At 41.5% G+C, this 24267-nt stretch overlaps 1 protein-coding gene across 1 annotated transcript; it reads left to right on the top strand.

Annotated features, from left to right (window-relative positions):
• Positions 1-658: 658 nt before the first annotated feature.
• On the top strand, positions 659-16133 carry Znf180 (zinc finger protein 180). Its single transcript, XM_005415272.2, has 5 exons — positions 659-898; positions 3822-3901; positions 10061-10135; positions 10908-11034; positions 12126-16133. Exons 1-5 carry the CDS (start codon positions 871-873, stop codon positions 13865-13867), a joined length of 2052 nt encoding a protein of 683 aa, XP_005415329.2. The 5' UTR covers positions 659-870; the 3' UTR covers positions 13868-16133.
• The last annotated feature ends 8134 nt before the right edge of the window (positions 16134-24267 follow it).

Here is a 24267-nt window from a genome sequence, read left to right as displayed (position 1 = left end):
GCCCGTGGAGTAAAGGATTCTTGTTTTGCTAAGTATGAAAACATCATATTTTTGAAAGGCTCTGTAAGAACGCCTCAAATGTAAAATGGGGACACCACGTTTATCAAGAGAACCAATAGGCAGCGGGAGCTCAGGAGAGGAAACCGTTGTTTCCACTCGGATTCTATTTTACGGGCGCCTCGCAGGCGTCCGGAGCCAGCCTTCTGCATATCGGGCACCTCACTTCTCTACATCTGCTTCCCTGTCCCTCAAAAAACTCCGAAGCGCACAGCTTGAGCGACATCCCTCAGCAGTGCAGCGCAGCGCACAGCGGTCAGCTGCGCCCAGGAGTGCAACGCCTACCACACGGCCGTCCGTGCCGCTGAGGCTTCTGGGAGTTGTAGTTCTGGCTCCACCAGACCAACGCACTTCCGGGTTCGTCCAGAAGCGGAGCCATTGTCCCGCGCGCGGACGTTGGCAGTCGTTCCGCAACCTTTCGAAGTTAACGATCTTGCGGATGCTTACTAGGGGCGAGGACCAGTCTAGTTTAACCCCAGGCTGAAGTGCTGCAGGGGCTGCTTACCCTGACTACGTTCTTCCCCAGAGGCGTGCCGTGATCCCAAGCAGGCACAGCACAGGCCTGCGCTGCCGGCGCTTGGACGCCCAGGTTGGTGCGGGTCGGCGCAGCACTGGGTGTGCCGTGTGCGCATGCGCAGGATGTAAGCCCGCACCTGGAAGCTGGGGTGTACGGGTGGGAGTTCTGGCGCCTTATCGCTAGATGCGTTCAGCCTTGCGTCTGGCGGCTGATGGAGATACTGAGGCAACTGCTGCAGTGCTTAGCACGCGTGCGCGGATGCTTGGGCAAGTGGTTCACTGGTCTGGCGTCTGAGGATGCTCGTGTTGCTGGAAGCTAGAGCAGGTACGCGGATATGGAGAACCTGGGATGCGCCCTTCTCCAATACTTTATCTGTTCAGTGGAGGGCCCGAGGGTGTCCAGGCTTGTGAAGTGCTCAATTGTAGATTTCTGTTTCTGGAAGGAGGGGCTGCGCCTCTCTCACGATACTCTTAAACAGTGATTTGGGTTGGAAATACGGGGTGAGATTCTGAGCATTTGACTTGGGGACTCTGTAGGACACTGCTTTTCTCTCAGGCCTGGGGACGCTCTACTTGTGGAGAGACCAGGTTGGAATAGCATGATCTCACCCCAGGAGAAGCAGTGTTACTCAGGCAAACTCTCCGTGGGATTCTCCCATAGACAGCAAAGTTCCAGGTTCTAGGCAGCGTGTTCCCTGCACATGCTCTGAATAGGACTCAGGAACGCGGACTGAATCCTGGGGTCCATGCAAGAGAGTGCAGAATTCTACACCATTCAGGTTTGGTAGAGAAGCTGGCTTGGAGGTAAGGAATCAGCCCAGGAAGGACTGAGTTTGAGCAGTTGTGTCAGATTGACAGCTCTGTAGAGGAGGAAGCAGGATGCTAATAGCATTATTATGGGTAGGTGTTCTGGGACCTTCTCATAGGCTACTCAGCTTGCAGGCATGAGAATGCCCAGATTGATAAGAGGGACAGAGTCTGGGCTGCAGATTTGGATGTGAAAGAGGCTGACTCTGCAGGACACCCAGGCTGTCATGTTGGGCAGAAGGAGCGGGAAGGGCCTAGTTTTCATGGGTGCAGCACCAGCATGGGTTTGAGAACCCCCACGGTGGCGAGTGCCCAGTCATGGGACAGATTCTGGAGCTCTATGCTCAGGATACTGGTGTTTTGGTGTTCTGGTGTTACTGCAGTGGAGCAGGTAACCCCAGGATCTGCATGGAGGCTTGTGGGTACCTGAAGTATTCCAGTTAGTTTGTGGCACAGGGTAAGTGTGCAGATTCTCATCTCAGGAGTGGGGGCTGCACACAATCCCCTGGTGAAGCATTCAGGCCCTGGATGCAGATTCTGGGTGTGAACCTGCTCTGTGTGTGGGTGGGTGTGCCATGGAAGGAGGGGGCCAGGCACTGTAAAGTGGCTGCTGGAGTGGAGGTGTGGGAGCCCCGGTGTGGATCTGCAGGCTCTGGTCTTGGGATGCATGGGGCCGCTCAGCTGTAGTCTGCACACGTGCTGTGGGACTGTATGGGCAGTCTTGGGCACTGGGGATGCCTGGGTGGGTGGAGGGAGCTGCTGTGGGTTTAGGGCTGCAGAGAGGCATGGCAGTTCCAGGCACCCTCTGTGCACAGTAATAGGTGTTTGGGTGGGAAGCAGGAGGCTGGAGATGGATTTTGAGAGTGTGCTTGCGTCTTTGTGCAGGTATTGCCCTGATCACGGCCTGGCAGTGCCCAGGTTAGTGGAGAGACAGGATCTCTGAACCACAGCTGCCCAGGAAGGCCTTAGGGCAGGAGTCAGGTGCAGCTCAAGTTGAGACCTGAGGAAGCCAGGAGGGAAGGGGCTGGGTGCAGGTGTGAGGCACAGCTGCCTTGGGAACACACACAGTGCACTGCCTGATTGAGGATCTGGAGGGGCAGAATAGTGGGTAAGACGGAGAGATGGTGTGCAGGGAGGGGATGGGGCAGATTTACTCTAGTCTCAGATAAAAAGACATCTAATTAGTACAAAAGCAGCTGAGCTACTGAGGTACACATTCTTTGCAGGGAGGGGCAGCCCTCAGCTGGTGTGCTGGTGTTTGCCACAGTCCCCAGTCCTATGCCGACCCTGCCGCACTCAGGGAGATGGAGGAAACAGGTCAGAGCTACACGTTCAGGGCCCAGGAGGGTGTTGGGATGGGAATCTCAGCCAGTGATTGCTGCGTCTGGCACAACTCTTGAAACTCCAGAGGGAGGACGGTGGGGGATGAAGAAAACAAAAGTCAAGATGTGGAAAGCTGAGGTGAGGTGCATCCCTCCCTCCTGATGGGAGAAGGGAACTTCCTAGCACCTGTAGTGTGTTTATTTATACAATCAGCATCTAATAAGTTCATGGAGAGTTTAAGGGGAGGGTAGAATCTGGGACAGAAAGAAAATCTGATCTATTAGCAGAACAGCCAGTCTTGGTGGCTTCACAGGGACAAGAGAAGACTGTCTATATTATCTCAAGTGAAGGTCAAGTCACTACGTGCATCAGCTCCCTGAGTTGTGCAGACTTCTCACAGCGCCCTGCCAGACTCCTGAGAGGCAGTGGCGTTGCCCTAGATACCGGAGGTACAAACAGCTTCACTCCCAACAAGTGATGTTCTGGTAAGATGGTGGAGGGACCTGGGCCTGGCTGCACCTGAGTTCTGAGAAGGAAATAGAGGCTACCTGCCCTGGGTTGCTGGAGGACAGGCCAGGCTGTTGGAAGGGCAGGATCAGTGCTCATTGCTGAGTCAGTTCCTGGAAGGGGTGGGGCTGGCGAGCTTCACGCAGTTGGTCAAGGGGTATGATTCTGGGCAATCAGTGTCAGAGCTGTGCTGCTGGCCCTGGGAAGATGTGCTGGCTTGGAGTTGCAGGTTACGAATGGGGCAGGAGGGTACATACCACGGGATCCTCCATGTGCTGGGTGTTTGTGTGGGATTCCAGGACCTAGTAGGCCAGGGGAGGAATTAGTGCTGCAGATTTTGGTGGGAGGCAGAAGGCCATGTTTGGGCATGAGGTGGCTTGTGGGTGGATGGTTGTGAAGGAGCAGGATTGGAGCCGCAAGATCTTGGGCTAGGAGAAGAACTGGGGGACTCTTGGTGCATGCGTTACGTCTATTGGCAAGAAACCTCTAGAAGTGCCCTTGCCTTGGGAATGCATCCTGGGATCCGAGGCTGATTCAGAATCAGGTTGGTGCAAGGGTGGGTGCACCTTCAGAGAATGATCCTGTTCTCAGGGTATCTCCTCTCCCTGCAGCTCAGCACCTGCCAAGCCTGGAGGGAAACATGGAGGGACAGGATGAGAAGCCCCTGGGGCCCTTGAAAACCTATGAGCAGGTGAGTGGGGCCTCTCCTCTGAGAGCCCTAGGGCCTTCTCCCACCAGGCCCACAGCTCACCCTCTGAAGTCTCTGCAGCATTTTAGGGTCTTTGGTCTCTCATGGGTGCAGACTTTTAATTATGTCCACATTGCATTTTCTGAGTCTCTCTGCTGCAATTCTTCACCTTTTTAGTAGAGACAATTTTTTCTGGGAGAAACTTGGACTCTTGAGTTAAAAGCTCTTGGAGTACTGATTTGTCTTTGCCAGGAATTTACAGCTTTATTGGAGAATGTACAGTTGGACATATCCTAAATGTGTAATGAATTGTGGATAGTTCAGTGAATTATGAGGTGGTACACGCTGTGGCTTCTGCATCAAAACTGATACAGTATGCTAGTGTGTGCTTACTGGCCGAAAAAGATAATGATTTATATTAAGTAGATAGCATTTAGAAATCATTGCCTTTTGAAAAAGAAATGTTATTCATATAGAAAATATATTAGAGACCATAAATATACTAGTTGACGAAGGTTACCTGTCAGTTTTGTTATTAAGGATTTTTTAAATTACTTACCCTTAGTTTTGTACTTTTGTACAGCACATTTTAGGATTTAAAATGAATCATTGACAGCATTTTCTTACAGCACATATTCTTTGAGAACATTTAGTTTCTTGAAAGTAATAAGCTTGAACTCCCCTTCCTGAACAGTCTAGTCTTTTTTTTTTTTTTTTTTTTTTGGTTTTGGTTTTTCTCCGGTACCGGGAACCGAACTCACGACCTTGCGCTTGCCAGGCAGGCGCTTTGCCGCTGAGCTAAATCCCCAGCCCCTGAACAGTCTAGTCTTGACAGCCTTAGATGGGCTGAGCTAAGTAGCCAGCTGCAGTTGTAGAGGATGTCTGTGTGTGGGCTGTCAGTGACCAAGCAGGGTAGGGACAATAGCCACAGTGACATCCTGGTGCAGGATCAGAACCCAAGTGGAGTAAGGGAGTTGTCCATACAGGGGGTGGCCCATAATGGGTGTTAGAGCCCGCTGAGGATAAGAACGGAGTCTGGACAAGGCGGTGGCCAGGTGTGAGGAGACAGAACCCACGAGGGGTGTGGCAGTGTATGCCTGTGAGGAGGGGGATGTGAGGTGGGGTGACCACCATCAGGTGAACGCAGCATCCACAGAGGGGATGTTCCCTAGGGGCAGTGGAGCCCTAATGTGGTGAGCATGTATCCTTGCTGGAGTGGTCCAGTGGGGGTGTCAGAGCCAGAGCCAGGCAAGACATGGAGGGCAGCAATACGGTGGCACAGTCCAAGCTCAGATGGCACAAGGAGTGAGTCCATGAGGGGGGATGCCCTGGCCTGGGGAGCTTGAGCCCAAGCAGGGTGACAAATGTCCCTCAACAGAGAGTGGCCCCCTGTAGGTGGCAGAGCCCACATGGGTAGGAAAGGTCTGTGTGGGAGAGGGTGTGGCGGTGAAGCCGGGGACTGTACAGGGTCCCGAACAAAGCCACTCAGACACGGAGTGGGAGAAAGGATGTCTTTATTGCCGGCATCCCTCAGGTGACTAGTGTCCACCCCAGAGCTCGAATAGGGTCTTGCTTTTACTTTTGTACCATTCTTCTTTTACGGGGCAACCTTGTACTGACAAGCTGTTGTTAAGCGTGGTTACAGACACAGAAGTGAAACAGTGGTTGCAGCAGGGTACAGTGCAAAAGGGAGCACAGAGAGTTCTGGCAGAACTTTTCAAGTTTGTTATGCTCTGCTGACATTATATTATAGCTGTACCTGTACACAGCTGAGCTCATAACCATCAGTTTTTTTTTTTTTTTTTCAGGGAACTTAGCTGTACAGTTAACCCATAGTTGCCCAATTTTACCTCAGGAGGTGGTTTCCTCTCTCAGCAGGCGGAATGGAGATTAAGTACTTACAGCAAGGGCAGCAGGAGTGCTTGTTGGAGCAGGGGAGTACAGATGGACAAAGAGTGCACTAGGATCCACTTGATGGTGACCAGTGTGAACTGAGGGTACTAATGTGGGCTCATGGTTTTCAGGATGCATAGATGTAGAAGTATGGAGAGCAGTGTGCTTGTGTGTGTGCACACATGTATTCCCTGTGTGCCCTCGCTGGGGCTTGAGAGTGGGGACATTCCAATCCCACCAGGTGTACCAGTTGTCCAGATTTTGAGTTTTAAATATACCACAGGTTTTATGGGTTCACTGTTAATGGCTACTTAGTGTTCAGTCTTTTTGCTGTTACAGACAGCACTGTTGCAGATGTTCTGCACATGATTCCTTGAACACATGTGAGATTAATCACAGATATAAATTTGTATTAGTCACTCTTCTGTCACTGGGACAAAATACCCGATGGGTGAAACTATAGAAGTTTATTTTGGGTCACTGTTTCAGTGGGTTCAGTCCATGGCCAGCACGGTCCAAGGGCAGCAGAGAGCTGCTTGCATTATGGCAGCCAGGAGGCAAAGAGAGAGAGGAGGTAGGGACAGAATGCACGCTTTCCGGTTATGATCCACCCTTGTGCCACCTTTTCCTACAAGGGCCCAGCTCTGAAGATTGTGGAGGACAGTTTAGATTTAAACCATAATGTTGTCATCAATACTGTTGGCAAAATGTGATTTGATATGACAGTCGGTACTGTATTTTAAACTAGTGACTTTTGGGTATTTTCTGAGAGTCTGAATGACCTTTTGCTCTTCTCTGTCAGATGTTGAATCAGGAATCTCTTCATTATATTACTTCTCTCAGATTTATTGAGTGAATCCTTATGTAAAGGGCTAGGAGAAAGACAAGGTAGACAGCCTTGTTCACATGTCATTGTTCTTATAGCCAGAGATGTGCTGCTGCTTTTTTCCAAGGCCACACAGGAAAAGCAAAAATCTAGTACTAGTTATCGACTGTTGTATACCCAGAAGGTAACAGCTTAAAACAACCCATGTGTATTTATATTTATGTGTGTGTGTGTGTGTGTGTGTGTGTGTGTGTGTGTGTATTGGGGATTGAACCCAGGTCCTTTGCACTGAGCTATGTCCCCAGCCCTTTTTTACTTTTTTTATTTTGAGACAGGGTCTTGCTAAATTACTAACTTGCATCATGTTGCTTCAGCCTCCTAGAGTGCTGGGATTATAGGCATGAGTCACTATTATAGACAGCTAAATTAGATAGAAATTAATATATACCCAGAGAGGGATTTGGCTCTTAAGAGAGTCAGCACAAAATAAAGACATTAAAATTGTGATTGGAGGGCTGGGGATTTAGCTCAGCGGCACAGCGCCTGCCTAGCAAGTGCAAGGTCATGAGTTCAATTCCTGGTACTGGAAAAAAAAAAAAATTGTGGTTGAAGGCATGTCTGAAGGCCAGACCTAAAAAAAAAAAAAAAGATGCAGTGGCCAGGCCTACATGCTTCCCTAAGGGATAAACAAGAATTTGAGATTATATTATAATCAGAACCACCTGTTCCAATAAGTCCAGATAGGCATCAGTTGCCCAAGTGGGTGACCACAGTACCCAGACCCATCCCTCCTGAGAAAAGGCCCTTCTCTTTGTTCTTTCCAGGTATCTTTGCTATATGAGTCATTTTCATATTGGGTCAATACTATGTTGGTGGTAAATTGACCCTGTTGTACCCACATTGACTTTGCTGTATAAATTAACCCTGGACAAAGAGACTTCATGGCCACCCCATTTGGGATCCCTCCTGGAAATCCAGGAGCTACTCTTTTTTCCTTATTTTCAGTAAAATTCTCCTAATGTTTCCTTTGGTTCACAGCTTCATTCCTCATTGTTGTGGGACCATGAATTCAGAACATCTGACATCTCGCAGGTTGGGAGTTATGCTTCTCCTGTATCAACTGCACCTGGCACCCACATGTATTTTGTCACATAATGTCTGAAGGCCAGAAATCCAGGAGTAGCTTAAAAAAAAAAAAAGAATCATTTTGGAATTTTGTTTTTGCTTAATACCTGCTGAGTTAGAATCATTAAGTCTTTCAATTTTTGACATTTAAAAAACTGATCTTAGCCATTCTAAAAGCAGAAACCAATTATCTAAAAGAGTATGTAATAATTTTGAAATGCAGGCTAGTATTTATACATTTCTCTCTCTAAATAGCTCTGTCTCTTTCTCTCTTTTTGAAGTAGTAGGGATTGAACCCAGGACTTTCTCACTGAGCTGCATCCCAAGCCTTTTAACATTTCTTTTTTTATCCTGAGACAGGATCTTGTTGCTAGGTTGCCCAGGCTGGGGTCAAACTTGCTTCACCCTCCCAGAGTGCTGGGATTACAGGTGTGCCTGGCTCCAGATAAGTTTTTCTTGCTTGAGTAGCTTTTCTTATTTCCCAGGTTGGTTTTTTTTTATTTTGTTTTTTGCTTTTTGTTTGTTTTTGTGGTACTGGGGATTGAACATTGGTGTTCTACCACTGTCTTAGTTACTTTTCTGTCATTGCTGAGATGACACCCAGAATTAAGGAAGGAAAGGTTTATTTAGCTCATGGTTTGTGGAGGTTTCAGTCCATACTCAGCTGGCTCCAAGGCAGAATGGCACATTGCAGAGGGCAACAGTTCATGGCGGTGGAAGATAGCAAAAGCAACAAGAGGTAAAAGGGAGGAGCAGCAGAGGGTGAGCTTCTTTTCCTCCCTTATACTGTATGCAGGCTACCTACCCTAGGGTGGGTGCAGTATTCACACCCATAACCCCAGCATTGGACCATGAATCAATCATAAACTCTACAAGCCTAGACTATATAAAGCTTTGGGGAGACATTAGACACAAACTGTAACAAGCACTGAGTTACAGTCACATCCCAAACCCTTTTTATATATTTATTTTTTTGAGACAAGGTCTCATTAAGTGGCCCAGGCTAATCTCCAACTTTTGATTTTCCTGCCTCAATTGTCTCCTGAGTAGCTGGGATTATAGGCATGCACCACCATAACCAGCTATATTTATTATTTTTATTATTACTGTTATTGCTCTTCTTCTTATTGGATGAGTTCATTTCTAGCCATGAAATTGTTAGAGTTCAACCTTGATCACTTCTGAAGCAAGAAAAAATATATTTGCCATTGTTGCATATTTGGAATGTGATTGTGTTGGGGGCTGTTTCTATGATGAGTTTAGGCTGAGTGCATTAGCAGTTTTAGGGTCAGAGTTTGTGACTCTCTTGAGTCATCTGTAATTTTGTGTTATTTTGACATTGCATTTGCGCTTGTGCTTTAGTGTTTCTTTTGTGATGCCTACATACTAACTTTAACCATTTCAACCCTCTGAGGTTGTGCTTGTTGCAAACACAGACAGCCTAGTGCCTCTCTTATTGGGTTTTCCTAATTCTGCAGCTTCTCCAGCTCTTTGACCACTTGGTTTACTGTAGCCCCATCTAGTGAATATGCAGAAGTGTCTTTAGAGATGGAGAAATCCTTTCCAATCTTTACACAAACCAAAAGTAAATAAGAAACTGAGAATCTGCTTGTATATTTTCTGGTCATTTTATTTATTCTTGGTTGAATTGTTTGCATATTTTCCTTTGTCCATTTTTCTTTTAAGGTTACCATTTTCTTAATGATTTTAAGAAGTCTTACTAGCACATATCTTTATTGAAAGGACTTTTATTGGTGATGCTTTCTGTTAAATATTTTTTTGTTTTGTTTTGTTTTTTTTTTTTGGTTTTTCTCCAGTACTGGGAACCGAACTCACGACCTTGCACTTTCCAGGCAGGTGCTTTGCCACTGAGCTAAATCCCCAGCCCCTCTGTTAAATATTTTTGAAGTTAGTTTCTTGATCTTTCCTTTATGAGTCTGGCTTTTGTTGTGCTATAGTCGTTTTTATTTGCTTCCAATTTTATGATGCAGGAATTTAGGCAGGACCCGGTGGACTGTTCTTTTGCTGCATGTAGTACCTGGAGTCACTTCAGCTGGATTGAGCTGGCAATGGGGCTGGCCTAGAAGATCCAAAAGGACTTCCTGCCCATGTCTGGGGCCTCAGTCTCCCATAAAATGCCCCCTGTCTTTCTCCATATGGTCAACTTGAACATAAGCAATGGCAGGGGCCCCAAAATTGGCAGATAGAATGTGTCAGAACAGCTGGAATGTCAAATTTAGCTGACTCACAGTAGGAGTTTTGAGCTATGATTTATCTGCCTAATTTTTTCCCTTCTTTCGTCTGTTCCACCTTCTCAGGACTCTTTTCTTCCTCAAGAGATTATCATCAAGGTGGAGGGAGAAGATGCTGGGCCACTGGCCACCCCATCCCAGGTGAGTCAAGCAGGGCTTCTTTCTTTACTTTGAAAACTATGCATGATTGGTCAGTGGTAGAAACCAGGAAAGCTTGGAAGTGAGTGGAAAGTAGAAAGTGAAGAAATGGAGATGAGACTGGGCAGATTTCCAAGAGACTTGATTATTGTTTGAAAGATCATTAGAGAAAGAACTTCAAAGATGTTTGAGATTAAAGAGTGGTTTTTATTTTCTTAAAGCATTGAAAAGATTTGACTCTACTTAAGTGATAACAGGAAGGAATTAGTGGAGAAAAAGAAGTTAATTAGTAGAGCAAATAAAGGAAATAAACAATATCAAGTCTTTAGTACCAGAACAAGTTGAGTAAATCTGTGAATAAATTGACTAAATGGGGAAGATTCCTATTGGAAGAATAAAAGTGAGAGAGTTGTGAAGTTGAAGTTGGTTTTAGTCTATGAACGCTCAGATGAGGGTGAGGATGGGAATTGGAGTGGAGATATGTTTGACAAGAGTGGAGAAGGCATAAAATTTGTCCTCATAGGAATAATAAAGTTGCTGGGTGAGCAGGAAGGATCATTAAAAGACTGATACTTAATTTATAGTATTCTGTTTAGCTACACTTGTGGCTTTTTTTCTCAGTGGTATCTATCCACCTTGACCAGAATCTTTTGGATGCTGTCAGTCTCTCAAGGTCATCAGATTTTCCTACTTTCATATGTCAAACATTTTCCTTCTTCATAACCATTAAAACGAAATAATGCCCACCTGAGCATGAATATGTGTTCTGTTTTAGGAAGGAATAAACTTTAAAATTGTGACTGTGGACTTCACTCATGAAGATCAGGGGACTTGGAACCCTGCTCCAAGGACCCCAGACAGAGGTGTGACCCTGGAGAACCACATGGACCTAGTCTCTTGGGGTAAATGTGTCATCCACATAATGAAGTTATATCTATTGAAATGTTTTCAACTCCCCATTAAAAGCTATGGAGTTTGGCAGCTAAATTGATTTTGACCTCACATACTTTATGAAGATTAATTTTGAATTCTTGGGTAGAATAGGTAAAATTTCTTTGTCTTGAGCTTATTGAGTCTTCATGGCTTCTAAAGGCCAAAAGCTAGACCAAATTCTGCAGTAATTTCTTTTATCCCTAGCCCAAACACCCAAAGTGCAGTATCTTTCTTCATCAACTTTTCAAACTAAACTCAGTCTCATAGTTGGAGAAAGGAGGAAGAGTATAAAAAGAACTTCCCAATGTTCATTTCCAGTTGGGAACAAGACACACAGGGGTCATTCTAGGTACAAAAGTTTTGTTTGAATATCCCTGTAGGAGAATGCCACATTTTCCCCACCTCTGTGTCACTTTTCCAGTTGTATACTTCATGGAACTTTCTCATAGCTACTTAGGCTTGTTCTTCTGAGCAAACCTCCATTCACTCTCAGTTGAAATCACAGGAACTCATGAGACCATATTAGCCTATGGGGTATTCAGGGAACTGTGATCATTGTCCCCCTTTTCTTGCTTGGGTTTGTAAATGTAGTTTGTTCACATCTTGCTTATATATACTATTATAGCAAGTTTCATGCCTCTAAATTCTTAGAACTGTAGCCACAGATTTATTTTAGTGAACATGTGTCTAGCACCAATAAGGGTGGAAAGGTCCTTCTCTTTCTTTGTTAAATATTGCAAGATTGTGTTAGGATTCTGTAAATGTTGTATTCATGAATTTATTTCAGAATATGAAGCTACTTGGCATTCAAAATCTTGCTTATTCAAACAAAAATAAGATTAGAAAAATAGTTTTAGTTGAACGCTCTGTTATACTGTTGGTCTGTGGTAATTTTGTACTTACTGCTAATCTCATCCATTTGCTTTCTCAACCCAGGTTGTATAGATCCATAGCTGAAAGCAATTCCACATACTTTGCAATCTTTCTTGTGAAGTTTATTCCAATATTCTAGGTCTTAACGTGTTTTGTACATGATGTCTTATTTTGTTTTTTTTTTTAGATCTGGCAACTGCATTTGGAAGAAGAGAATCAACCTTAAAGCAGAGCAGTTGTGGTGAAGAATTCTCCCATGAAGTGAAAATAGAAAAGTTGACAAGAGATGATCCTTGGCTGTCTTCATGTGAAGAAGTCCATGGCTGTAAAGACCAGTTAGAGAAGCAACAGGGGAAGCAAGAGAGACTTTTGCAGAAAGTGGCATTCACTCAGAGGAAAGCAGTTATTCATGAAAGACTCTGCAAAAGTGATGAACTTGAGAAGAGTGCTGTTAATTCCAGTCTTCTTTCACTTCCCATGATACCCATTAAAAACCGATTCCATAAGCATATGTCACATGTTAAAAAGTGGCATGCTGATTCTGTTATAAACAGTCTTCAGAAGATTAGTGACAATGACAAACTATGTGAAAATAATGAATGTGAAAAACTCCCTCAGAGCATACATCTGTTTCAGGTTACAAGAACTCCAAAAAGAGATAAATCTTATGAATTTAGTGACAATATTAAGCCTTTTAGTGATGCTATACCCATAAATAAAAATGAGAAAATTTGTTCAGGAGGTAAAACCTTTGATTTTAAGGAATGTGGACAAGTTTTGAACCATGGCATATCCCTCAATGAACAACAGAGAATCCCTCTTGAGGAGAGTCAATATAAATGTAGTAAAATATCTCAGAATTCATCCATTGCTCACAACATGAGAAATCAATCTGAGGAGAAACCTTTTGAATGTAATCAGTGTGGGAAATCCTTTAGCTGGAGCTCACATCTTGTTGCACATCAGAGAACACATACAGGGGAAAAACCTTATGAATGTAATGAATGTGGAAAATCTTTCAGTCGGAGCTCACACCTTGTTTCCCATCAGAGAACTCATACGGGAGAGAAACCGTACAGATGTAATCAGTGTGGGAAATCCTTTAGCCAGAGCTATGTCCTTGTTGTGCACCAGAGAACTCACACTGGAGAGAAGCCTTATGAATGCAGCCAATGTGGAAAGTCATTTAGGCAGAGCTACAAGCTTATTGCACATCAAAGAACTCACACTGGAGAGAAGCCCTATGAGTGTAATCAATGTGGGAAATCATTTATTCAGAGTTACAAACTTATTGCACATCAAAGAATTCATACTGGAGAAAAACCTTATGAATGCAATCAGTGTGGGAAATCTTTTAGTCAAAGTTATAAACTTGTTGCTCATCAGAGAACGCACACTGGGGAAAAGCCCTTTGAATGTAATCAATGTGGAAAATCTTTCAGCTGGAGCTCTCAGCTGGTGGCACATCAAAGAACTCACACTGGAGAGAAACCTTATGAGTGTAATGAATGTGGAAAATCTTTCAACCGCAGTTCTCACCTTGTTATGCATCAAAGAACTCATACTGGAGAAAAACCATACGAATGTAATCAGTGTGGGAAATCCTTTAGCCAGAGTTATGTTCTTGTTGTACATCAGAGAACTCATACTGGGGAAAAGCCCTATGAATGCAGTCAATGTGGGAAATCCTTTAGGCAGAGTTCATGCCTTACTCAACACCAGAGAACTCATACTGGAGAGAAACCATATGAATGTAATCAGTGTGGAAAGACATTCAGCTTGAGTGCTCGACTTATAGTACATCAAAGAACTCACACTGGAGAGAAGCCCTTTACATGTAATCAGTGTGGGAAAGCTTTCATTAACAGCTCTAAGCTTCTCAGGCATCAGGCAACTCATAATGAAGAGAAACCATACGAATATAGCTAGTTTATTAATCTTCAACCCAGAATTGATTTCTGTTAATTTTAGTCTTTTTAGAAATTTATTTTAATGGAGTGTGTGTAGTGTCAAGTTTAGATAATATATGTTGACAGACTTTTGGTAACTTGTTAACTATGTATCTAGAAATTTGTAAGAAATGGGGCAAATCTATAAACTGCACATTTTTAATTTAGTTATATGTGCAAAATCTAATTTGGCCTTACAAGCATCCTGAAAAAGTAGTAAATACTTTTGATTTTCCTTGCAGAAAGCACTCAGTCCTGAGTTGGAGAGAAAACCAGTGAGATGTGGACCTCTTCCCCAAAACAGCACACAAAAGGCTAACACTGATGGGCTTGTGGAAAAGATATAAAAATTATTGTAGTGTTGAGAATGTAGGCCAAAAAACAGTGTTACTATGTATCATTCTACTACATGATTTCTTCAGTTACGTAGTTTACAGTTTACTTTTTAAAATAGCACTTTCTGTTATAAAGTGATGACTATGAGAGAAAAAAAGGAAAATGGCTGATACAAAATAAAAAATGCAGGAGAAAATACAGAAATATTTTCTAGAACTACTGTATTTGTGTATGGATCAAATTTGAAAGAGATTATGGATGTATCTGATATTTTGATTTATGTCAAGTGTTTTTGTTTTAGACATTTGTTGTTTTTCTATAATAAATGATATAATGAGTAAAAATTGGTTAAATAAAATAACCCATAATTTTTCTACCTTGTTTAACTAGAGCAACCAGATAGCAAAAGTCACCTAGGGTTCTTTTTTTTTTTTTTTTTTAAGACAGTGTCACACTATGTAGCTCAGGTTGGCCTTGAACTCACTATGTATCCCAGGCTGGCCTTGAATTCAAGTGCTGAGTTTACAGGGATGCACCACGACACCCAGCTTCACCCAGGGATTTCCATTTGGCTTAGCTGATCATGCCTTAGGGCTTAGATTCTTAGGGATATTACCTACAGAAAATAAAATAGTTCCTTGGAAATGGATAACTAAAATTTAGACTAGAAAGGGTTCTAATGAGTGAATGAGAATGCATGGATAGTATAGATGATATAAGAGCTTACTTTAATATATTTAAAGTACAAAGAAGCACTATTTTCAAGAAAGTTTTTCTCCCCTCATGTGCCATTGTTATTCTGAGATATGTTCTCTACTATGAGTCCTTGGTGAGGGTGTGCTGCTCTGGCTAAGTATTCTTCACCTCAAGCTTGCAAGAATGTGTTGAGTGTGGTAAGCTTTTTAGCTGCCAATTGATTTTTAAGATTTGATTCACATGTCTTGTGTTTTTTTGCTCAGTCCTGAATTCTCACCTTGTGAATTATGCTAGAAAGGTAATAAAAAAATGTCAAGAGCTGAACTGAGAGAACAGAGAATAGAGGTATATCTCCTGAAGAAAAGAAGGAAAACCCAAAATAACTTCCGATAGATTTTTGGTAAAATTCCATTCCCTCAAGATTACTTAGAAAAGCTCTCTCTTTGAGAATTAAACCCCATACTTTAGCACAGTTGGCAGTGACAGGTCTGGAAGAACAGTTGTTGATGCCTGGAAAACTGTCTCCCATCCCAGCATCATCTCCCCCCGGCCCATCAGTGCATAAATAGAGAAGTGGCAAGAGTTCCCCATACACTAGCTTTTGGAGAGGGCTTGAAATTGTGGAAAATGCCAGCTTAACAATGGGATCTACATAGACTTCCCTAATGTTATAGGTAAAATTAATATTGGTGCTTGATATAAGTGGATGACTTTCACTGGGCACTTTGAATCTTTCTTTGAAGGCAAGGAATGAAGATTTTTTTTTTTTTCATTTTTTGTTTTTTTCCCAGGTACTGGGAATTGAACTCATGACGTCACACTTGCCAGGGAGGCGCTGTGCTGCTGAGCTAAATCCCCAGCTCCTAAGGAATGAAAATTATGCAAGTAAATATAAAGTCAAGTGGCCTAAAAAAATAGGGCTCTGAAGCTTTTACTATTTGGAAATGACTTTTATTCCTATGGAATTTTTTAAAATAAATGTTCAAAATACTTCATTGAGAATATGAAATTTGCAAAATTGCAAAAAAAATTTGGAAATGTCCGTTGTGTGATGGTGTGTGTGCGTGCGCGTGTATGTGTATGTGTGTGTGTGTGTGTTTCTAGCTACCTTGTTAGATTTATTATCAACTGTGTGTACTACAAATGTATCCACTCCTGGATAGCGATTTATTGTTGCCAAGTGTTTTGAAATAAAATAAATTCTCTAATAAAAATGTTCCAGATTTTGATTTCTATTGTATTCTCAGTATTTTTCCTTTGGGAAAAAAAGGGATAATCACCAAATGGTCAGCCAAAGTAAGTATTAACATGCCAAAATACATAATTAAACTTCTTAATGTTTGATGTTAAAATGGAATCAATAACTTCATTTTAATGACATGTGTTAATAGAGGTATATATGTGTATAAACGTATCCTACATACAGACACACAGGTTGAGCATTCCTGGTCCAAAAATCTGCAACTTCCAAATGCTCCAAAGTCCAAAACTTTTTGAATCCTGATATGATGCCACAAGTGGAAAATTACATACTTTATGTTTTATGACAAGTTATAGTCAAAATTCAGGTATACTTAAAATATTGTATAAAGTCAGTCTTCAGGCTACATGTGTAAGGTATATGTGAAACATGAATTTTGTATTTAAACATGTCCCATCATTTAATACATATTCAAATTTTCAAAACCTATAATATTCTGAATTTCAAAATCTGTTCCCAAGCATTTTGGAGAACAGTTATCCAAACTGTATATGTGCATCTTATAGGCCAGATTTCTTTCACTATACTCCAGTAGCTTTAGAAGTGAAACTGAACAAAATGTTTTTAGTACTTTGGTCTTAAAAAATAATCTAGAACCAGTTCATCAAAGAGTAAAGCAATAGTAAGTTTTAAAACTGGCTGGGGACCAACTGGGTGATTCTGATCATAAGTACTTTCTCTTGTTTTATATTTGGTTTATCCACATTTTTCTCTACTATAACTTTCTCTGAGAGGATGAAGAACATGCTATTCCTGTAGGGCATTTTGTGGCAATCTTAAACTTTCTATGGAAGTAAATTTCTAATTTTCTGTACTTCAAAAAAAGTTACAGACATACCATTAACCTGATTTGGCAATTTATTTAAAATAAGTAATATGTAGATGTGATCATAAGTGGAATATCATTCTCTGTTAATTCTGGAGAAATTGTATTTTTTTTAATTTCAAAGAGTAAAAGAAAGATAATAATAGGGGGGCTTACCAAATTACAGACAAAGTGGTAGGAAATTATTAATGTAAATTGTATTTTTTAATGTAAAAGAAAACAAGTGTCTCACTTTTTTTTTTCCGGTACCAGGAATGGAACTCACGACCTTGCACTTGCCAGGCAGGCACTGTGCCGCTGAGCTAAATCCCCAACCCCAAGTTTCTCACTTTAAATGAAACAATATTTGTGACTTTTTGTGATTATGAAATATTCTAATGGGTCAAAGTGAATTTAAAAAATTTTTAAAGGTGGAGGATGGGTTACAACCACAGTTAAACTGTAAACAGTAGTATCAGTTCATGTCCTGACAGACCAACCAGCCCCCTGGTGCACCTTATCCTGTGAGTCCATTAGTTGCGCTATAATATGGGACCAGGGGTCTTTGGCCAGTAGCCTAAGACAGAAAAATAAAACTGAGCTTGTAATACCTTGTGGTCAACAGATTAAAAAAAACACCTTCAGAGACATCTGGGTGATGTCAGGTGATGGCCTATTGCCATAAGTAGAATTCTTACCAACCAGGCAATGATCATCAAGAAACCAGTAGTGGATAGAAGAAACAAGTAGGTTTGTGCAAAATCTTTGGTCCATAGTTACATGTAGTATCAAGAGTGTTGAAGATAGCTGGGTATATTGGTGCACACCTGTAATCCCAGCACTCTAGGAGACTGAGGCAGGAGAATCATAATTTCAACCCTGTCCTGGGTGACTTAAAAAGACCCTTTCTTGAAATTAAAAAAAAAAAAAAACACTATGAAATGGGCTTGGATTTAGCTGAGTGTGAAGGGTTTCTACTAGTCTTCACAAAAGATGTTCTATATTGGTCAGCCCAAATGTCCTGCAGGCTAATGTTAATCAGCATCTAATGTTATAAAAAGTGGTAAAATAGACTTATCTACAGTCTCTGTAGAAAATAAAACCTCTAGACTGATCATCTATAATCTGTGGGTGTCATTACTGAAAGAAGCATCTAAAATTCTATCATAGAGCTCCTCACTAACACTCAGCTTGTGTTGACACTTCATCACCCGCCCCTCATGTGTAGACATATAAAGACACATTTAATAAGTGGGCTGACCTCTGGAAGTATCTGGTCATTCATTATGGAAGAGAGCAGATGAAATATTTAAATATAGAGTCTTCATTTGCTTTTGTTAAAGCTTAGGAAGAAAACAATGAATGTATCCTTTTCTATAGCGTGGTGAAGTAGAAATCCTGACCTAATTGCAGGCATTTTGTTGAATAAAGCTACAGCCATTCTATTCTCTGCCACTAAACTCAGCTACATCATGTGATTTGTCATCAAACTGAAACTTCTGTGAATGTGCTAATAACTTTGCTACATACAACTATACTCACCAGAAGACACCCATTGTACCATAAACTCCAGGAAAAGCTTATGTTGTTCTTCTAACTTCTGTTTGCCATCTTATAAATAAAACAAGCTCTCTGTAATCAATACCTCAGACTTTGGAGATTACTCCTCTGGGGTCCCCTAGCATCAATAAAATTTCCTTTCTTCTCCTGAGCTCCTTGATAGTGTTGACTCAAATTTCCCCGCAGCAATAGGAGTGGATATAGGGAAGACAAAGTATAGATAAATTGTGTAGCCCTTCACAATCAGCTAAGTCTCAGCCCATTTTGTAGGTTTTAAAAAGACAAATCTCAAAAGGGAGAGTTATAGACACCAACTATAGAGCAACAGTAAATATCTAGAATAGAGTTCCTGTTGATATTGATAATTCTTTTTCCAGAATGGTTTTCTCAGTCTCATTGCTTCTAAGTTTTGTTCCCATTCAAGGTTAGAAGATCTCACATCTGTCAGATCAGTGTACTAGAATCTGATTTAAATGTAGAATTTCTTCCTCTGATAGAAAAGAATGTACTATCTGTTGTCTACCAGGACCAAGTTAGACTATAATTGGTACCCTGTTACCCTCTCCTTGGGTGCAACATATGTGAAGATTCCCACAACATCATTCATTTTGTTGGTATCTCTTTCCATCTATATGGCATCCCTTAGTTGGTGTAATTTTACTGGTTAACTTTTTTTTTTTTTTTAAAGGAGAAAAGATTTATTTAGCTCACCGTTTGTAGAGGTTTTAGTCCATAATTGGGTGGCTCCAAGGCAGGGTGGCACCTGGCAGAGAGCAATAGTTCATGGCAGCAGAAGACAGCAAAAGCAATGAGAAAGGGAAAGAGGGAGGGAGGAAGAGGGAGAGAGGGAGGGAGGGAGAGATTGATTGATTGATTTGATCAATTTATTGGTTAACTTTGGGCCACTCCATCCAAATCATTGTAAAGGTAATTTTAATGTGGAGAGTGGCTAAACCTGGATATTGATCACACATGTGGGACAAAGACAAAGGCAGCCCTGAGAACACCAAGAGCTCAAGGCAAGCCAGTAAACAAGCTGTTCCAGCTGTAACAGAAAGTTGCTATGCAGAGGGATTGAAATTGACATCAGCCTCCTGAGAGTATAAATAAAGGAGCTATGGTATTTGAACAGTCCCATCCCTCCCATCCAGAGAGAGAGGGCTTTACCTAACCTCAGCTTTTTGTCTCTTATCATTATTTCTCAATCTTCTCACCATCTCCCCTTCTAGAAACATTGACAGCTGCACAGAACGCAGCATTTTAAAACTTACAGCTAGGGGCTGGGGATTTAGCTCAGCGGCAAAGCGCCTGCCTGGCAAGCGCAAGGTCGTGAGTTCGGTTCCCGGTACCAGAGAAAAACCAAAAAAAAAAAAAAAAAAAACCTTACAGCTAGACACTAGATGTGAGGACGGGCCAAACAAAGCAACCTGTTCTCATAACTAGAGAATAACAAAAAACTAGCTTTGGCATTGCAGTGCCACCTGCAACTTGTAAAATAAGTGTAACTCAGTCAAACAGTGCCTCTTATTATGTTAGCTTGTTTCAAAGATTTATCATCTAGAGATGGACCAGCTCAGTCTAAAATAATGATTGACTCTTCCTGCTCACCTCAGCCCTTGACTTCTCTGCTATATGATAAGTAAGACTCCCCATTAACTTGCTCAGAATAAAACTGCCTGACAACATATGACAAAATGTACATAACCAACTATAGAATATCCTGTTGTCTGCCTTTTGAACTTCCTTTTAATAACCTATATAAGTGACTGTAAAACCCTAAGAGGGGAATGATGATTTGGAACTGAGATTCCCATCAGCCCACTAGCACAATAAAGCTGTATGCCTTCCAAAGTTTCTTGGTGCTGTCTTCCATCTTCTGTTCCCGCTTCTGCAACATCATCATAGCATCAATAAATATACAGTGCTACCTCAGTGCTGATGGTTAATTGGTTCCAGAAAGTGTGATGAATGCCATAAATGGTGAGCATCAAACACATTGTTTTGGTTTGAAAGGATAGTGAGTTGTGAGGCAATCAGCAATGGCGAGTTCTAGCTTGTGTTTTGAAAACCAAACAAACAAGGATTACTAGGACTCATTGTTTTGTCAAAAAGGAGTGAATACTACATCTGATGAATATCAAAGTAATCAAGTATTAAATCATTACTATACTTGACGCTGTAGTTTGGACAGAGCGTGTCTCCTAAAGCCTGTGTGTTGAAGGCTTCATTCCAAGAACAGTTGGGCGCAGACTAATGGATGGAAATTATGTCCGTGAGAGTGTTCCCCTGGAAAGAGATATTGCAACTCTGGCTCTCGCCTCTCTCTTTACTTCCTGGCTGTCCTGAGATGATCAGTCCTCCTCTGCCATGGATTCCCACCATGATGTGCCAGTACAGGCCTGCAGCAATGGGTCTAAGTGACCAGGGACTGAAATCGCTGAAACTGTGAGTTGCAATAAACCTTTATACCTTGTAAGCTTGTTCCAGCTATTTTGTCACAGTAATGCAAAGCTGAGTAACTGTCTTAGCCACTTTCTCATCGCTGAGACACAATACATTGTGACGACGATTTAAAGGAGGAGAGGTTTATTTTGGTTCACAGGTTGTGGAGCTTTCAGTCCACAGACGCTGGTTGCAAGGCTGTGTGGGAAACTGGACCACGTGATGAGCCACAGAGACCAAGGCCTTGTTGACCCTTTCTGGAAATGAGGACGGGAGAGGGGGTGGAAGGCTGCTGCCTCCTTTGTTTGTGTACAGGAATACCTATGGTCACGATACCCTGGGGTCAGAATGACTTCAACTAATGGCTAAACAGAGAAAATTCCATACCTGGATGTGAGGCTGTTATGGTCCTTGTTAATCACGTAGGGTTTCTTGAACCTAGGATTGCATGATTGTGACACTGTCTTGCCTTACTAATAAAAATGGGACTTTTTAAACTTCCACGGCTCTTGTGCTCTTGAGACCGGAGCCCCTAGTTCCTCTTGCTTGGAAATTTGCCTTTTTCTCTTTTATTTCTCATTGTACCCCCTAGGTCAGTTTGCAGGCTGGCTCCTGCAAGGCAGGAAGACAGGCAGATGGGCTGGGGAGAGAAGAGCTGATCTCTGTATGACAGACAGGAAGCAAAGAATATAGCAAGGATCTGGGGAGGGAGATAAACCCTTCTAGGCCATGCCTCCTCTGTCTCCTGTGTGCCCTCAGCTCTGCCCTTACACCTTAACGGTTCTCCCACCATCATCTGGACTTCAGAGCTGCTGGGCCAAGGGCAACCCCATACCTCAGCTTTCATGGCTGCCTCCACTTCCCTCCCCCAACCTGAGTTCCTTTTATGGGGAAATTCAAACTCAGTGCACCCCATGTGTATTGGCATTAAAACGAGTCCAGGAGTAAAAGATGGTGTTTTTTGGGATGAATGAGTGAAAATAAACCATTGAAAACATTCTCAGCAGTGCAACTGAGGCAGCTAGGGTGGAAGGACGAGCCCAGATGATGAAGCTGAGGAGAAGGTCTAGGGGATAAAGCATGTTATAATTTGTGTTCAGTGTATGAGCACATTGTTTTCTGCAAGTATATCTCTAAGTATTGTGTGTGCATAAGAAATAGTTGAGAAGAATCTCTATGGTGTGGGTTTGTGCAGGTTTGTACACCAAAATTTTTCTTTTTTAGTGTTATAGGGGACCTTATGTTTCTGCTTTTTAAGAAAAATTCTTGTAAAACATCCATACAACCATTTTAACTATTTTAAGTGTACAGTTAAGCGTATTAAGTACATTCACACTTGTTCAACATTCACCATATTTTACTTTTCTCCTATATTTTTCATTTATTTTTTATTAGTGTTTGCAGTATATTATAATTACATGTATTATGGGGAGTTGGTACAGGTACATATTACATTTTATTTCTTTTTTCTTGTCTCCTACTCCTCCTTCCCTACTGTTTCTAAATGTCGATCCTCTTTTAATTTGCAAAAGCTCTATTTTCTTTTTTTGTATTTATTTTTCTGCAGTGAATTTCTACGATAAATTTTTTAAAATTAAATCATTTTCTATATGTAATATTCTGCAGTGCATGAGATAAAAGTCCAAGCTTTCCTTCACCATTGCGGAGAACAGCTAGAGGGTATCCATTATGTAGTTTTTACTTAGTATATAAAAATTTTACTCAACTGAAGTTTAGAAACATTTGGTCCAAAGTGTTTATTTTGAAAATTTCAGTAATGCTTTAAAAAGAAAGTTGTCTTGCGATACTTTACATTAACAGGCAGTTGTTAAATAATAGATCCCTGGTGTGCTCAACCCAGTTTCTTTGAACAATAACATCTGGAACAACCACAGTTAAACCAGAGTACACTGATGTGATCCATAGATCATGCTCAGCTTTACCATTTTACTTGAACTTGTTAGTGTTTGTGTTGGTTTTATTCCATTTTATCGCCTGTGTAAGTTTCATGTATCTATCACTACAGTCAAGATACAGAACTATCACAACCATCCTTTATATCCCCCTTCTATAAAGATAGCCCCTCATCTATTTAGCCCCCTGGAAAATACTAATCTGTTCCCCATTTCTATTTTTGTCACTTTAAGAACATTATGTAAATAGAATCATTCAGTGTGTAATTTTTTTGGATTGGCTCAGCCTCTGAGTAGCTAGGAGTGAAGGTACACATCACTGTGCTCAGCAAAAATGCTTATATTTGTACTGAGCTGTTTTTGCAATTTTTAAAATGTGTTTGGGGTATTTAGGTAGGTCTATTTCTGGATTCTTCATTCTTTTCCATTGACATATATGCATATTCCTAACCCAATACTGCTATCTTGATTAATTCAGCTATATTACAAGCTTTAATACTGGGTAGGATGAATATTTCCACTTTACTCTTTTCAAGATTGTCTTAGCTATTCTAAGGACTGTACATTTCCTTATATATTTTAGATAAGGTGATCTGTATCTACAAAACTTTGGTTTTGATAGGAATTGTATTAAACCAAGAGATCAATTTAGGGAGATTGATAGCTTTATTATCTTAAGTTTTATGTGGTTATGTCTTCGTTTATTTTTAATTTCTTTGCTTTACTTATCATAGTTTTAACTTTCAGGATATAGATTCTGTACACATTTTGTAAAGTTTGTATGTAAGTATTTCAAACTAATAGAATTTGCTTACTAGGCTTAGGAATTGTGTGTGAAATTCTTTGACAATCATGTCTTATGCAAAGAGTTTTATTTCCTCCTTTCTAATTGGTATACCTTTTCTCTTGACTTAGTCAAGACTCAGACTTTTCAGCTATAGGTTGAATAAACGTGTTGAGAGTGGACATCCTTGTGTTACTCCCAATCAGAGTGGGGAAGCATTCAGTCTTTCACAATTAAAAACATGTTAACTGTAGTCTCTCTTGAATGATCTTTATCAAGTTGAGATTCCACTGTATTAGGTTTCTGGATTTTTTTGAAATCATGAATGAAGGTTAGGCTTTGACCAAAGCCTTCTCTGCACTGATTGATAAAAGCATATGCATTTTCTTTGTAAGCTTGCCAGTATTGTGAATTACATTAGTTGGACTTTGAATGTGAAGTCACCCTTCCAAACCTGAATAGATCCCACTTGATCATGGTGTATAATTATTTTCATACACTGTTGCATTTGACTTGCTAATATTTGTTAAGGTTACTTCTGCCTAAGTTCATGAGAGCTACTGGCCTGTAATTTTTTCTTTGT

The sequence above is a fragment of the Chinchilla lanigera genome, unplaced genomic scaffold (genome assembly GCF_000276665.1).
Source record: "Chinchilla lanigera isolate Chin_1 unplaced genomic scaffold, ChiLan1.0 scaffold00154, whole genome shotgun sequence".
Lineage (NCBI taxonomy): Eukaryota > Metazoa > Chordata > Mammalia > Rodentia > Chinchillidae > Chinchilla > Chinchilla lanigera.
Note: the sequence above shows the minus strand (reverse complement) of the source record. Positions and strands in the feature narration are given on the sequence as shown.